At 37.9% G+C, this 17,407-nt stretch overlaps 1 protein-coding gene across 7 annotated transcripts in view; it reads right to left on the bottom strand.

Moving 5' to 3' along the window:
* Positions 1-17,407, bottom strand: part of LOC134222321 (1-phosphatidylinositol 4,5-bisphosphate phosphodiesterase) — a 257,905-nt gene that overhangs the window by 86,845 nt on the left and 153,653 nt on the right. For all 7 annotated transcript variants that reach the window (XR_009982411.1, XM_062701464.1, XM_062701466.1 and 4 more), the window contains one exon: positions 9,453-9,590. Coding sequence is in view for 6 of the 7 variants with exons in the window: in XM_062701464.1 (XP_062557448.1) it covers positions 9,453-9,590 (138 nt within the window). In the remaining variant the exon portion in view is untranslated. The remainder of the gene's footprint in view (positions 1-9,452; positions 9,591-17,407) is intronic.

The raw sequence follows: 17,407 nt of genomic DNA, 5'->3' as shown, positions 1-17,407 counted from the left end.
GAAATTCGAAGAATTTCCGAGAAATTCGAAGAATTTCCCAAGGAAATTCGAAGAATTTCCCAAAGGAAATTCGAAGAAGATTTCCAAGGAAATTCTGACATTCCCAAGGAAATTCGAAGAATTTCTAAAGGAAATCGAAAATTTCCGAAGGTCAATTTCCCAAGGAAATTCGAAGAATTTCCCAAGGAAATCTCGAAGTTAATTTCCCAAGGAAATTCCTGATGAATTTCCCAGAGAAAATTCTCGCAAGGATCTTTCTGGAAAAATTCCGCACTTTAACTTTCCATGAGAGCTCCAGAAAGAATCTCTCCTCAAGGAATTCCGAAGAAATTCCAAAGGAAATTCGAAGATTTTCCCAAGGAAGTTCTCGAAGAATTTCTAAGAATTCCGAGAAAGAATTTCCCAAGGAAATTCGAAGAATTTCCCAAGGAAATTCCAAGAATTTCCCAGAGGAAATTCAGAAAAATCTTTCCTAAGAAATTCTGCAACAATCTTTTCCTGGAATTCCCTTTAGCTTTCCTAACGAAACTCCAGAAAAATTTCCCAACGAAAATTCCGAAGAATCTCGAAACTCTATGAAATTTCCCCGGAGTTGATTTCAAGGCGAAGTTCCGAGAGAGGTTCCAACAGAATTCCAAAAGAAATTCCTGGCCAGAGTTCGAAAGGATTTCAACCAGTCTAGCATGAAATTCCAAGGAAAATTTGAGGAGTTCAAGGTCGAAGATTTCGAGAGAGATTTCCCAGAGAATTCGGAAGAATTTCCCTAAGAAGGAATTTCGAAGAATTTTCCAGGGAAATTTCAAACAGTTCCCAAGAAGGGATTCCGCAGGATCCTTTCCAAGGAAGCTCCGTGGGATTCTTCGAAACGGGAGTTCGAAGAGAATTCCAAAGGGAATTCCGAAGGAATCTTCAAGGAGAATTCTTGCAGAATTTTCCCAGTAAGAATTCCGCACTTTGAGATTTCTAGTGAAGCTCCAGGAATTTTGAAATTTCTGAAGAACTCACAAGGAAACTCCGAAAGAGATTTCCTCAAAAGGGAAGTTTGAATTTCGCACATTTCATTCATCGAAATTCCGAAGAATCTCCCAACGAAATTCTCAAGATTTCCGCAACGAAATTTCGAAGAAATTCTGAAAAATTTCCCAACAAAATTCCGAAGAATTTTCCAACGAAATTTCGAAGAATTTCCCAACTAAGTTCCGAAGAATTTCCCAAGGAAATTCCGAAGAAAATTTCGAAGTATTCCGCAAGGAAATTTCTCAAGGAAATTTCTGACAATTTCCCAAGGAAATTCCGAAAAATTTCCATAGGTTAGAAGAACTTCCCGTTGAATTCGAAGAATCTTCAAGGAAATTCCGAAGAATTTCCCAAAGAAATTCAGAAGAATTTCCAAGGAAATTTCCGAAGAATTTACTACAAGGTGAAGGTTTCCCAAGGGTCGAAGAATTTCTAAGGAATTCCGAAGAACTCTCCAAGGAAATTCGAAGAGATTTCCAAGGAGGAAATTCCAAAGAATTTCCCAAGGAAATTTCCTCGAAGTATTTCAAGGAAATTCCGAAAAGTATTTCCCAAGGAATTCGAAAGAATTTCCCCTAAGGAAATTCCGAAGAATCAAGGAAATTCCGAAGAATTTCAAGGAAATTCCGAAGAATTTCCCAAGGAAATTCTGAAAAATTTCCCAAGGAAATTCCGCAAGAGAATTTCCATAAAATTCCGAAAAATTTCCCAAGGAAATCTGATGAATTTCCCAAAGGAACTCTCGAAAAAATTTTCCCGAGAACTTCGAAGAAATTTCCAAAGGAACTTCCGAAGAATTTCCCAAGAAAATCAGAAGAATTTTTCAAGGAAATTTCGAAGAATTTCCCAAGGAAATTCGCACAAATTTCCAAGGAAATTCCGAAGAATTTCCCAACAGGAAATTCAACGAAAGAATTTCCCATGAAATTCGAAGCAATTTCCCAAGGAAATTCCGAAGAATTTCTCTGCCAAAATTCGAAGAATTTCAAGGAAATTCGAAGAATTTCCCAAGGAAATTCTGAAGAATTTCGATGAAGTTCGAAAAATTTCCAAGGAAATTCGAAGAATTTCCAAGTCGAAGAACTTAGCCATCAAGGAAATTTCGAAGAATTTCCTGCAAAGGGAAATTCCGAAGAATTTCTCCAAGGAAATTCCGGATAATTTCCCAAGGGAGATTCCGAAGAATTTCCAAAGGAAATTCCGAAGAATTTCCTAAGGAAATTCGAAAAAATTTCCCATGAAATTCCGAAGAATTTCCCAAGGAAATTTCGAAAAATTTCAAGAAATTCAAAAAATTTCCCCGAAATTCAATTTCCCAAGGAAATTCAATTCCCAAGAAATTCCGAAGATTTTCCAGGAAATTCGAAGAATTTCCCAAGGAAATTCGAAAAAGAATTTCCAAGGAAATTCCTGAAGAATTTCCCAAGGAAATTCGCAAGAATTTCCTCAAGAAAATTTCACTGAATCTTTCCTGGAAAATTCCGCAACAACTTTCCATGAAACTCCGAAAAATTTCCCAACGAAGTTCTGGAAGACTCCCAAGAAACTCCGAACAGTTTTCCCAAGGAAATTCCGAAGAATTTCAAACAGGAAATTCCGAAGAGTTTCCTAAACGAAATCGTCAAAAGAAATTCTGTGAGAATTCCGAAGAATTTCCCAACTAAGTTCCAGAAGAATTTCCCAAGCGAATTCCAGGAAATTCGAAGAAAATTTCGAAGAATTTCCCAAAGAAGCTCCGAAGAATTTCCTAAGGAAATTTCCGAAGATTTTAAAGGAAAGTCCGACGAATTTCCCAAGAAAATTCCGATAGAACTTTCCAAAGAAACTCCGTAGAATTTTCCAACGAAATTCCGAAGAATTTCCCAAGGAAATTCCGAAGAATTTCCCAAGGAAATTTCGCAGAATTTCCCAATAAAATTCCGCACAACTTTCCAAGGAAACTCCGAAGAATTTCCCAACGAAATTCTGAAGAAATTCCCAAGGAAACTCCGAAGAATTTCCCAAGGAAATTCCGAAGAATTTCCTATCGAAATTCCGAAGAATTTCCCAACGAAATTCTAAAGAATTTCCCAACGAAATTCCGAAGAAATTCTGAAAAATTTCCCAACAAAATTCCGAAGAATTTTCCAACGAAATTTCGAAGAATTTCCCAACTAAGTTCCGAAGAATTTCCCAAGGAAATTCCGAGAAAACTTCAATGTTATCTCTGCAAGGAAATTTCTCAAGGAAATTCTCAACCAATTTCCCAAAGAAATTCCGAAAAATTTCCAATGGAAATTCCGAAGAACTTTCCCAAGGAAATTTCGAAAAGAATTTCCCAACGAAGTTTTGAAGAATTTCCCAAGGAAGTTGGAAGAATTTCCAAGGAAATTCAGAAAAATTTACCAAGGAAATTTCGAAAAGCTTCCCAAAGAATTCCGAAGAATTTCCCGAAATTGAAGAATTTCCAAGCTGAAATTCCGAAGAATTTCTCAAGAAATTTCGAACAATTTCCCAAAAACTCCAAAGTATTTCTTAAAATTCAAAAGAATTTCCAGGAAAATTCAAAAATTTCCCATGAAATTCCATAACCTTCTCAAAAATTTCGAAGAATTCTAATGAATTCAAAGAATTTCTCATTAAAATTCCAAAAAAATATTCTAAGGAATTTCGAAAGATTTCCCAAAGGAATTACAAAGAATTTCCCCAAAAGAAATTCCGAAGAATTCTGACCAAGACTTTCCCCAAGGAAATTCGAGGAATTTTCCAAAAACACCAAAAGAAGGCTTTCGAGGAAATTCCAAAGAATTTCTCAAAGAAATTTGAAAGAATGTCCCGAGGAAATTTCACAGAAATTTGCCATAACAAAGAAAATCATGCGAAGGAATTCTTCCGAAGAATTTCTCGAAAGAAATATCGAAAATATCTCCCGACGTAATTCAAACGACTTTCTCGAGAGCAATTCCGGAAGAACTGGGAGAAATTTCTGAAGAGTTTTGAGGAAAATTCAAGGAATTTCGAGAGAACTTTGAAAAACCTTCGGGAAATTTTGGAGGAAATTCAGGTATTGAAATTCCGAGAAAAGATTTATGGATAAAAAATCCGAAGAATTGCCCTAGAGTATTCCGAACATTCTCCCGAGAAAATTCCGAAGAGTTCCAGAAGTATTTCTTGAGAAATTTTTTGATGAATTTCATACTGAAATTCCGTAGGATTCTAGTAATGAAATTTCCGAATTTCTGATGAAATTTCGAAGTACTGCTTGAGTAGACTAAGTACAATTAGAGTACAACTTGCAGACTCATCTTCTTTTTGTGGATTTCAAGGCAGCATACGACTAACCGGAACGGAATTAACTGTGGCATATAATGCTAGAACATGGCTTTCCGAAAAGAAACGTAGGCTGAATTCGTGCGACTTTTGGAGCGTTCCAGATGTTTGGTGAGGTTGTTCAGTTCGATTCACTTCGCGACGTTAGATGCATGAAATAGCCAGGCGAAACGCTTGCATCCTTCAATCTGCTATTCAGCATAGCACTGGTGGCTGGCCAGTACAAACGGTATTTGTCCCGAGGTGGAAATGGATGCATGGTTGTCGTGTCGTTGTTGTCGTGCACGTGATAATGACGAGAGTCTCAATCGAGGAAAATGTGCGTGAAACCGGACATTTTTCAGAGGAAATTCCGCAGAATTTTCCGAGTGGACTTTCCGGAGATACTCCGGAGAAAATACAGAATAGAGTTTTTAAAGGGAATTTCAAGTAATTATACAAAGAAAATTCGTCGAGTTCTTTAAAAAAATTCCGCAGAATTTTTCTGAGCATATTTCAAAGAATTCTCCGAGATTCAAATTCAAACCAAAATTGGATACCAGGCGTAGTTGACCTTGTCGACCAATTGATCTGAACTAATTTAGACTGCACATAATACGCAAGGGCTTTAGGGGCGTGCAGAGACATTCTGGGTTGATTTCCGTTATAAAGTTCTTCTGAATCGGTAAATTTTACTCATATTGAATTTGGAAAATCGAAATTTTCTACATTTTAAATGACAGCATCTGTACTCCAGCTAGAATCTCTGTGCAATAAATAAGACAACCGTAGAAGAATTGTAACGATAATCAGCTTAGAAGACGTCCAGCTACTTGCTGTTTGAAATCATTATTCTAATGTTTTCTTGATCGCAGTATTCGACATGTTTACCTAGAACATGTACTTCCCAAAATTCAATTAGGTTCAGGTTTTCCATAATACAAGTTTTATACAAATGCTTGCACACTTGATCATTTATTGAATGAAACGGATGTGATGACATTTTCGTAAAAAGTTTAGTCACAAGATGAAACATTGCACGAATCACACCTCTCCATATACTTTTAAGCTTATATGTTACTCAACTGTTTTCCAAATCCCTACCTATCTTTTGCCCTTGGAGGCCTATTTTTGCCTGAAAAACTCTCACGGGGACATTAAGATATCGTACTAATTTACATTATCGTAATAACTAGGCATTTTATCTTATCTGAACTAGTGTTGGTAAAATCACTCATAAAGCACAAAATCATTGAGCGCGCTCACTTTGAAACTAACTTCATTACGATTTTAAAATAATGCACATCATATCTGAGAGTTTTCATGCTAAAGCGGATCCATTTCAACACATTTCCCAAAAAGTCATTTCGCTCTAAAAAGTGTTTATGAAGCTCAATTTGGGGGGCAATTTATTGTTTTACATGCAAGAGTATTGAATTTTGTTCTATGTTGAACATTAATTTAACGTTATTTTACTAAAGAAAACAAAAAAATCTACGATGATTCAAATGGATGATTCAATTCAATACTTGATTTTTTTTAGAATTATGAGTTGGATGGGTTTCAACTCAAGAGTGATTTCTCAACACTGATCTTAACATGCAATCATGCAAACATGCAAGTGACTTCAACGCCATTAAAGCGCATATCCCTTTCCTACATTGTGACCACAAATAATCCCAGGAATTTTTCCCAATCAAATATCAACAAACTCCCAGTAACAAGTCGTCGATTTTAGAGGTCAAGAACTACAAATGCAACACACTTAGAGTAAGAGGTGGGGGCAAGAAGTACGCTTTATAGTTTTCAATCGATCATGCATAGTATTTATATGAAGAAAGCTTCTGCATATCAAATCAGTGTCGATGATTCATATACTCTTCAACTTTATGTTGCCACCCATGAGTGAAAAATATATTGAAATTATTGAGATTCGTTTAGTACTGGAGACCCTTTATTTGCAAGACAAATTTGAAAAACGCACTCTTACCCCACCGGTCGGTGGGCAATTTGAGTGCATCGAATATCGAGTGAGAGTACGCATTTATCCAATCATGTGCTTTAAGTATATATTAACACAAAAAGAGTTAATAACAATTAACGATGTTCAATGAGCATATATTAAAGATGTTTGAAGATTACGTAACTCTTAAAGGGGATGCGTTCCTAAAATGTTAACTAAGTTTTCTAACACAGAATTGCATCTAACTTATCCAGCATCTAAAACTTGTGATAATTTCCAAATTCTGTCCCTTTTTTCTTTAGTTGTGCCAGATCTTTACGCTTTGGAAGAAGTCTTATTTCAGCCGGAGAAACGGATTTGACATCATAACACAGACCTATTTCAAGATGAAAGGATAATTTGAATAAGATTTGTTCTTGCGTATTTAATGTTTCAAAAGCAATTTCCGCGATTGCTTTATAGTCCATTAAGCTCATTACCCAGGATCAACATCTTGGGATTTGTTGGCAATCATAATGTTCTCTGTATCAATTTTATGTTTGGCTTAACATCATTATGTGAAGTACCTAAATCATGAAAAGGAATTAAACCCGCATAATCTGGATTTTTAGCACTCGAAGTATTTTTCCAATAGTGTCTTCTCTGCGTGCAACTCGTGCTTAAAAAAACACGTTTTTGCAACTTGTTACATAATACAGTCTTTATATTTTCTGTCAAATCTTACATAAATTTCCCGCTTCAGAGTTGCCGTCTGGGGTTTGACGCTTGAACGTGGTTAGAATAAATTACTTCGCATGACCTTCTCAACCCATGAAGCAGGCGAAAATCCGAGGTCAACCACCTGGCTGGAATAAAACTCTAGATTAGCACGTTAGTGAAGCTAAATATAGGTACATACATTTTGGATGCTCTACTGGACTTCCAAGCGTCAAGGCTGCAGGATTTAGTCAATTGTTTTTTTTTCTAATTTATGAGAAAAAATATTTTAAGCTCTTTTTAGTGGAATGTATTCAACCGTCTAAGACGAGTTTAGTACTTTCCATTTAATTTCACTAAGTTTTGTTATCTTTGCAGATACGTATTTCGACCTCAACTGTGAGGTTGTCTTCAGTGTCTTGTACTTGACTCGACTTGTTGACTTGCCAAGTCGAGTCAAGTACAAGACAGTTCTATAATTTATATTATTTTTGATATTGAACAAAGTTCTGTTGAAAAAAAAATAACAGATAACTATGCCAACTATATTTTGTAACCAGTATGCATATACAACAGACGAAATAGATACAGGTACCATCAAATTATACATACAAATACAAAGCAATACAATGACTTCAACGGGATTCCATCTAGTTCTTGGGAATCGAAAGTTAATTCTGACCAAGCAGCGGGTTATAATCGTCATAAAGTCTATAGTGGGGTCGGCTACCCGTGCAAGATGCTCTACTGTACCGCTATCTATAAAGTACCCAGCTAGGTACCCACGACTAGAAGGTCAGTATCAAAATTATATCAACCTATGTTATTATATTATACTAAATTTTTTATAACAAAATTTATTTAGAAACCATAATTGCAGGATGTTGTTAAAAAATATCTAAATTTCTATCAAAAATTGTTACACTACTGAAACATATCAAATTTTATTTGCATTTTATCATAAAAATAACAAATTTTATGATAAAATTTATAACATAATCAGATACAAAATATATTGTTTATGTGCAGTTGGAATTTTTTACAGGTCGTGATAGGTCTCCAGATTGTGATCAACAATCAGAATTTTTTGTTTTAATATGTACAAGAATATTTTTCGAGAACATGAAACAAAAGATATTTTAGTTACTAGATAAAGATTGTCGCTGTCGTCGCTGTCCGAAACATCTTTTGCTGGCGAGGATAGGGGAGCTAAATGTCAAAGAAGGAAAATCCATACGATTTGACAGGTATTGCAAAATTACACATATTTCGGACAGCAGTGAACAAAGGGAACCCGAAGCGACCAATCTTTATCTAGTAACTAAAATATCTTTTCCGTAAAGCGAAACTAACAACATTTGCAATAAAGGCAACTCTTTTTCTTGAATTATATCCAGCATTGTGATATCTATGGCTGGAGGACTTTGCTACATCTATTTTAATTGCCTACTTTTTGGGGCAATTCGACGTTAAACATTTTTTTGATAATAATATATGATAAAATCACTGTTACAACATTTTGAAAGATAATGCTGCTTTTAGAACAAAATTGTATAAAAATACTTAAGTTATAAATATCACAATATGTTAAAATTGTGTTCCAGTTTCTGTTATGCTCTTCTGAGTCGGGTAGAGGGAAAAGATAAAGCAAGGCGCATTATCATGTACGTAATACCCTCCGTATGTAACAGATATTTCACCCAGTGAACCTTAGAACGACATCACAGGCAGCGGCCGGGTTCACCGACAGATCAGCCGTATCCCCGTGCGTGTGTTAAGTTTATGAGCTAACGAGCCCTCGTTCAGTTCTATTCAAGTCAAGTTGACGATGATGATGGTCGGGCGGATGCTGATAATGATAACCGTATTGACATCGAGCGTGGTGGTTGATTTTATGAGTTGATGGCACCTTCGAAAGGCTTCACGGGGCAGGGCTCCATAGTCTTTCTGTCGGCCATCGTTAGTCAGGAGTTGAGCTTTATTCACCTGACCGATGACAAATCTGGACAAGTGTAATGTGATAATCAAATCTAACTTCGAGGCAAGGTTCAACACAAAGAGGAAACCGAGGAGCCACCGTTCGTTGGCACGCGAGCAAACTTCAACGACGACGATGATGATGATGGCTTTATTCAGGAGCATCGAACGATGTGGAAACATAGTTAAACGAAAGCAAACAGATCCGGTCCTCTTTGGTATGTTTTTTTTTTCGTATGACCGAAGGGGAAACTCCATGCTTACTCATCTAATGATATGTCCACTTGGAAAATCCATTCACGCGTTTGTGGTCCCCTAATGGGCCATTATTGAGCAATCAGATAGGGAAAACGGTTTCCGCGATTGCGAAGCGAAAGCGCAGAAAAGTACCATGCGTCTCCATTTTTGGGTAATCACCGATTCAGTCCCATCCCTTTTTTAGTAGATAGGTCTTTGATCCTTGATAGGGGCACCACCGATTTGGGTAAATGACCAACGGGGTCCGGCTTACCTTGGCCGTCGCTGCATCCGGGCAGATCACGTGCTGCATGTTAATGTTGATGTAGTCTGTTCCGGAGCAAATGGTGAGGGATTTCTCCTCCACGTTCTCTCCATGTTTGTTGACCACCTGGTTGAAAAGTTTCAGATCCTGTTTTGTTCGGACAAAAGGAAAAAGGGGAATGGAAAATAATTTCATTAGTGAAGTTCTGCAAAGAGGATTTTTATGAATTGAAATTCTGTTGTGCGTAACGTTTAATTACTCGAGCACCAATTAGACCGAATCATGCTGAAAGAATGGAAAATGTATTCCTCATTCAAATTGTGTATCATAGTATTTTGTCGGTGTCGTAATATGGAGCAAAAATTGATTTTACTTTTTAACCTTTGAAAGAATCGTCTGTAAGAGTAGCCACCAATATTTCAGTCTTTATCTTGCCGATCTCAAGTGATTCGCGTGATGAAACTCAATATGTATTTTTATGAGCATATTAGAAAGTTTTATCGAAATCTCAGTTGTTGAATTGTCTATGAACATTTTTCATAAGGGGTCGTACTCTAATTACGTAAGCGCTTATGGGGGATGGGGGCTCCGGTAGCAAAAATTTTCTTATGCTCTATTTAAAAAGCTAGTTGTACAGGAGAAAAATCTTACATGGGAGAGAGGGGTTGGAAAAGCCAGAAAAATTGCTTACATAATTAGTGTACGGGCCGCTTTTATTTATTCAAAAGAAGAAACACTTTTATAAACACTTCATACCTTATACTGAGCAAATGTATGTATTGAAAGAAGGAATCTTATTCTGCCTTGCTGTATACAGATTCCATTCGTCAAAATCATTTTGCCTCCGGCTAAGGTAAGGGGGTTAAGGGGCAATCACAGGTGGCAACTAAAAAAATGAAATGGCTTCTATACTTTTCTATCTCAATAATAATGCTTTCATAAAAATATGACTTTATGTGAATGAATTCTTAGAATGAATCCTTAGACATACCGCACACACACTTTCACTCCAAAATTGCTTACAACATATGTTAACAGGAAGTACTGCGACGAGCATTGTAAATTTTTCAAGCGAACAAAGATCATCGGAAAAGTACATAATCGAACATTTTAATCGTTAAAATGTTTCTAAAACTGTCATAGCTTTTTTTAGTATACTGAGCAACATTCCGAAAATCGATGTGGCAGATCCAGCGATCATGTCATACCAACAAGACTAAGCTGCCCCGCACGGCGAACCACGGACCATATGCTAATATTCATTAGTCTAAGTTTAAAGACTAAGGGACAACACTTCGTATATCATATATCAGTTTGAACTGTACTTTGTACTTTTTTCCCAAGCCATTTTTTTTATTAGAATTTTAAAGTTGCCACCCGTTATGGACACCCTAAGGCTTTTATCAATACTAACTGATTTAAAGTGTATATACCGTAATCCAGAATTATCATTGATCAATTTTTTCAATGTTTTGTAAATATTTCCTCCGTAAATTAAATGATTGCTTTTTCCATATGTTTCCCAAAACAGTACTTGCTACGTGTAGAACGTTTGAGGCTATTGTTCTTGATTATTTGATAAATATAAAATTGTTTTAAAAATCTGTTTTATCTAGTTTTTCAAAATTTTAATTTGGGGTAATCTTTGATCGTCGATCATTTCACTTTTGTTACGTCTATAAAACAAGCGTTTGTAAACGCCTATAAGGTGAACAATTACTTTTGAAATCCTTATACTGAGGCGAGCTGCACAAGCGTATTGGTTATTCAAGTAAGGCATCATGACCGCTAGGTGAAATTATCCTGGTTTTCAACAATAAAAATCAAAATTTTGAAGTAAAAAAGTATGGATAATAAACAAAAGAAAATAAGATTACTTATCTACCCAATTGCTGAAATTACAGTCTCAATTTTTGTTATTATGCTTGTTTTGGGTGCTTTTTGTAGCTTACTGTGGAGTTAACAAAATAGATGTTGATTTTGCTTTTTCAAACTATGGCACAAAATTAAAATGCAAATTCTAAGTGGAGATTATATTATTTGGTAGCAAATTTAGTCAAGATTAAAATACTCTAACCTCATAATAAGTAATCGTAATAACTGAAAGTAATAACTTTGTATCCATCTTTTGAAAATGGTTCCAACTGATCAATGTTACCCCCTTTGATCAATGTTCCCCCGATTATTACGGTACGTCGGATTTTTAACAACTACATGATACTTTAATTTCATAATTCTCTACCAGTTCCGTATCAGAGTCGTATCAAAAACAAGGAAATCCTCAATTAATTAGAACGTTTTTTTATAAAGTTAATTTTCACCACTCTTGTTAAAAAGGTATCGGTGCAATACAGACTCCTTTATAAGATAGCATATGAAGAAGGAATTATTCGACGGCGTAATCGCATAAGGGGAAGAAGAATCAAATTCAAGTACGAGACACTAGAAGACTAACATTACTGTTGATGTCGAAATACGTATCTGTATCTACAATCAGAGTGAAAGAAATGAAGAAATCTTTCAAAGTATTTTACGATCAATATTTCCGCAGGATTTTCTTAAAAAGAAATCCCGAAAGGAACTCCTAAAGGAATTTCTGAAGGAAATTCCAAAGAAACTCGTAAAAGGAATTGGTGAATGAATCTCGAAAGGAATTTCAAGAACAATTCACGTTGAGTTCATCAAATACCGGAGAAAGTTCAAGGGGAACTCCTGAGGGAAATTCTGGAAGAATTCATAAAATTTTCTCTTGTTCATCATTTAGGAGGATTTTTCGTAAAGATCCATGGGAAGCTATTTACCATGCAAGGAATATCTCGGAGAAATTTCTGATACTGGAATTCCTGAAAGAATTTTTTGATAGAATGGCTGAAGTCAATTTGTGGATTAAAATGCTTGAATAATCCAATTAAAACTTGATAAACATTAAGAAACATTTCCAGGAATTGAAATGTTTCTTAATGTTTACTATGTTTTACATTCGATGTTATTTAACTGCAAAAATAAATACAATTTTATCCCAAATTAATAGAACCTAGAAAACCTCAAAGTTTTTCACGAATGAAGTAAGACACTAGGGTGCCAATGAAAGTAAAGCATTTTTGAATTCAAAAACGACATTTACTCTACCACTTTCATTACCCCAAAATATACTTGACCCCATGCTAAGCAATTTGAAGCTCAATCGGACATGATTTAGAGGTGCCTAAAAGTGCACTAAAGTTTTCGATATTTCTACCGCATGAAAATTTTCCTAAAGGAAAAGTCATCAAAATCGGATTTTGTTTTTTGAAGCCAAATGACTTAAAATGTTTGAAACGTCAGGATAAAAAATGAAAATTGAAAAAAACGATTTTTTCTCTTAGAAGACATTTTTGGGGACTTTCATCGAATTTTAACACCGGACGAGTACGCCAACGTTTTTTAGACCTGTAAAAAATATCCCTCTTTTAAAATTTGAAGCTAAATCTGGACATGATTTAGGGAGGTGCTGAAATTAATCAATTTTTTCCATTCAAGCTCAGTCCCATTACCCAGTATTTATTTGATATTTCTGTTTGTTAAAACGTTGTGGCGTCGTATGGTGAAGTGCTTCCTTAAGTGCATACGCTTCATTAGAAAAAAAGTCTCAATTCAAAAAATGTTCCTAAAGAGAAAAAATCAGATTTTTTCAAAAATTTTTGTTGTTGAGCTCAAATTTTGCATGGGGTCATATTTTGGGGTAGTGAAACTTGAGGAGCAATGTCGTTTTCGAAACTCGATGACAATTTTTCCCATTCGTTTCCATTGGCACCCTAGTAGAGCACTGTGGTAGTACAGAAACCAAGGAGTGAAGAGGTAAGAAGGAAGTGAATAGTGCGATTTGAGGAATAAGTAAGATTTGAAGAAAGAAGAAAGAAGAAAGGGGAAGGAAGAAGGAGGAAAAGAAAAGAAAGAAAGGAATAGATAATAAGGAAGAAGAAAGAGAAAGATGAAGGAAGAAGGATAAAGAAAAAGAAAAGAATGATGAATGATGAAGAAGAAAAGAGAAAGGAGAAAATGAAGGATGAAGGAATGAGGAAGAAGAAACTTGCAGCCAAAAATATCCCCTTTATAAAATTTGAGCTAAATCGGAAATGATTTAGGGTGCTTAAAATTATTCAAAACTTTATTTTCCATTCAAGGTTTTCCCACTACAGTATTTATTTGAGCCTTCTTCCAAGAGCTGCTTGAGTTCCAAGCTCTTCCAAGAGGCTCAGGTAAGCTCCTTCCAAGAGCTGAAGCCTCCAGAGGCCTGGAAGCCCTTCCAAGAGGCTAGCTCCAGGCTCGAAGCCTCCAAGAGGTCAGCTCCTTCCAAGAGGCCAGCTCCTTCCAAGAGTGCCTGGAAGCCTTCCAAGAGGCTCGGAAGCCCCTCCAAGAGGCTCGAAGCCTGAGGCCTGGAAGCCTCCGAGGTCTGAGCCCTCCAAGAGGCCCGAGCCTCCGAGCCGCCTCCCTCCAAGAGGCCGGAAGCCTCTTCCAGAGAGGCCTGGGCCTCCTCCAAGAGGCCTCGAAGCCCCTTAAGAGGCCTGGAAGCTCCTTCAAGAGGCCTGGAAGCCTCCCTTCCAAGGCCTGGAAGTCCTCCAAGAGGCCTCGGAAGCCCCTTCCAAGAGGCCTGGAAGTCCCCTCCAAGAGGCCGAAGCTCCTCCAAGAGGCCTGAAGCCTCCTTCCAAGAGGCCCGCCGTCCTTCCAGAAGCCTGGAAGCCTCCTTCCAAGGGCCTGGGCTCCTTCCAAGAGGCAGCTCTTCCAAGAGGCTCGAACCCCTTCCAAGAGGCCTGGAAGCTCCCTTCCAAGAGGCTCGGAAGCCTCCTTCCAAGAGGCCTCGGAAGCCTCCTCCAAGAGGCCCGGGCTTCCTTCCAAGAGGCCCCAGCCTCCCTCCAAGAGGCTCCCAGCCTCCTCCAAGAGGGCTCGAAGCCTCCTCCAAGAGGGGAAGGCCTGGCTCCTTCCAAGAGGGGCTCGGAAGCCTCCAAGAGGCCTCGGAAGCTCCCTCCAAGAGGCCCGGAAGCCTCCTCCAAGAGGCCCGGAAGCCTCCTCCAAGAGGCTCGGAGCCCCTCCAAGAGGCCTGGAAGCCTCCTCCAAGAAGCCTGGAAGCCCTCCAAGAGGCCTCGGAAGTCCTTCCAAGAGGCTGAAGCTCCTTCCAAGAGGCCTCGGAAGCTCCCTTTAAGAGGCCTGGAAGCTCCTTCAAGAGGCCTCAGCCTCCTTCCAAGAGGCCTAAGCCTCCTCCAAGAGGCTCTCCAAGAAGCCCCCAGCCTCCTCCAAGAGGCCTGGAAGCCTCCTCCAAGAGGCCTGAAGCCTCCTCCAAGAGGCCTGGAAGCCTCCTCCAAGAGGCTCGGAAGCCCCCTCCAAGAGGCCCAGCCCCCTCCAAGAGGCCCGGAGCTCCTCCAAGAGGCCTCAGCCTCCTCCAAGAGGGCTCCGGGCCTCCTCCAAGAGGCCCGGGCCCTCCAAGGGCCTGGAAGCCCCCTCCAAGAGGCCCGAAGCCTCCCTCCAAGAGGGCCCGAGCCTCCTCCAAGGTGGCTAAGCCCTTTCAAGAGGCCCGAAAGCCCTTTAAGAGGCCTGAAAGCCCTTTAAGAGGCTGGGCTCCTTCCAAGAGGCCGGAAGCTCTTCCAAGAGGCTCGAAGCCTCCTTCCAAGAGGCTTAGCCTCCTTCCAAGAGGCTCGGAAGCCTCCTCCAAGAGGCTCGAAGCCCTTCCAGAAGGGAAAGCAGTCAATTATTATTATTTTCATAAATGCAGACTAACTGATTTAAAGTGTATATACGTCGGATTTTTAACAACTACATGATACTAATTCTCATTATCTACCAGTTCTGTATCAAGTCGTATCAAAAACAAGGAAATCTCAATTAATTAGAACGTTTTTTTTTAATTTTTTAATTTTTCACCACTCTTGTTAAGGTATCGGTGCAATACAGACTCCTTTATAAAATATGAAGAAAATTATCTGACGCATTAATCATAAGTCGAGTCAAGTACGAGACACTGAAGACGGCCTTACTGTTGAGGTCGAAATACGTATCTGTATCTACAATCAAGTGAAGAAATGAAGAAATCTTCAAAGTATTTTACGATCGTATTTCCGCAGGATTTTCTTAGGAAATCTCGATTGGAGCTCCTTAATGAATTTCTGAAGGAAATTCCAAAGGAACTCGTAAAGGAATTGGTAAATGAATCTCAAAAGGAATTTCCGGAACAATTCGTTGAGTTCATCAAATACCGGAGAAAATTCCAAAGGAATTCCTGAGGGAAATTCCGAAGCAATTCTTAGAATTTTCACTTTGATCATTTCTGGAGGATTTTCGTAGGAATCCATGGAAGTACTTTGAAGGAATATCTGGAGAAATTTCTAATGGAATTCCTGAAGGAATTTTTGATAGAATGGCTGAAGCAATTTGTGGATAAAAATGTGAATAATCAATTAACCTTTTGTCTGTGCTCTGGGGTCAATATGACCCCAGGCCACTTTGAGTGGCTGCAATTTTTTTTAGTTTTCAACCGATTCTCCTATTTTTTGGTAGTTTGGTAAAACTCGCCGAGATCTGTCTCCTAGGTGCAAATTCACTTGAAAAATCTTGAAAATATTCGCTACAGTGGCCTTTTTTCAAAAAACTTACGTTGTCTGTGCTCTGGGGTCAAATTGACCCCAAATTGAAATTGCTATAACTATTTTAATGTTTGGCCAATTTTGGATTTTTGGGGCTGTTTCGAAAGATAATTTAATCATCTTTCAGGTCGTTACAAAAGATTTACTATAGGTGGGCGGGTACATCGCGGGGAGGGGTTTTCGTAAAAAAGGGTACAAAACAGTGATTTTGCATGCTTATTTTATTATATCTGAAAATCCTACCCATTTTGAACTACACCTTTTCAAAAACGTTATGCAGGAAGGCGTGTGCTTTGACATGAGGCATTGATTAGTTTAGCGCTTGGTCGCTAGGTGGCGGTATATTTGAATTCATTATTTTAGACTACTCAAGTAACTCCGATATATGGAATTTTCCTCATTGTAAATATTCTTATCGCACAATTTTGTAATTTGTAAAGATGACGTCTGTAACCAAGTTCGTCTGGTGGGAATAGACTGTCATGTAACCAAATAAATAATAAGGAAATTTACAAATAGGCGGCGCTATTGTACTTGCAATATTCTTGCATATATGAAATATTGCTTTAGCTTGAGATCCCTCATACCTACACCCAAGTTGTATTCGGCAACATTGTTCAGGATGTCTAGCACTACAAAGCGGTGCTCAATATAATGAGCACTTCTGCCCATTTTTAAATTTGTGCGATAAGAATATTTACACTGAGGAGAATTCATCGGAATATCTTGAGTAGTCTAAAATAATGAATTCATATATACCACCACCTGGCGGCCGAGTTCTAAACTTATCAACGCCTCATGCCAAAGCACATGCCTTCCTACATAGCTTTTTTAAAAAAGGTGCAGTTCAAAATGGGTAGGATTTTCGGATATAAGTAAAATAATCATGAAAAATTACTGTTTTTATACTCTTGTTCACTAAAACCCCTCCCCACCATGTACCCGCCCACCAATAGTCAATCTTTGGTAACGACCTGAAAGATGATTAAATTATCTTTCGAAACAGCCCCAAAAATCCAAAATTGGCCAAACATTAAAAAAGTTATAGCAATTTCAATTTGGGGTCAATTTGACCCCAGAGCACAGACAACGTAAGTTTTTTTGAGCACAGACAGAAGGTTAAAACAAGTAAACATTAAGAAACATTTCCAGGAATTCGAAATGTTTCTTAATGTTTACTTGTTTTAATTGATTATTTAGCTGCAAAAATTAATACAATTTTACCTGGAAATTAATGAACCTAGAAAAACCTCAAAGAATCAGGGAATTTTGTTTTCACAGATGAGTAGACACTAGGGTGCCAATGAAAATGACATTTTTGAATTTCAAAAAACGACATTGCTCACCACT

Source organism: Armigeres subalbatus, chromosome 3 (genome assembly GCF_024139115.2).
Source record: "Armigeres subalbatus isolate Guangzhou_Male chromosome 3, GZ_Asu_2, whole genome shotgun sequence".
Taxonomy (NCBI): Eukaryota; Metazoa; Arthropoda; class Insecta; order Diptera; family Culicidae; genus Armigeres; species Armigeres subalbatus.
The sequence above is the reverse complement of the archived record's forward strand: the minus strand, read 5'-3'. Positions and strand labels throughout refer to the sequence as shown.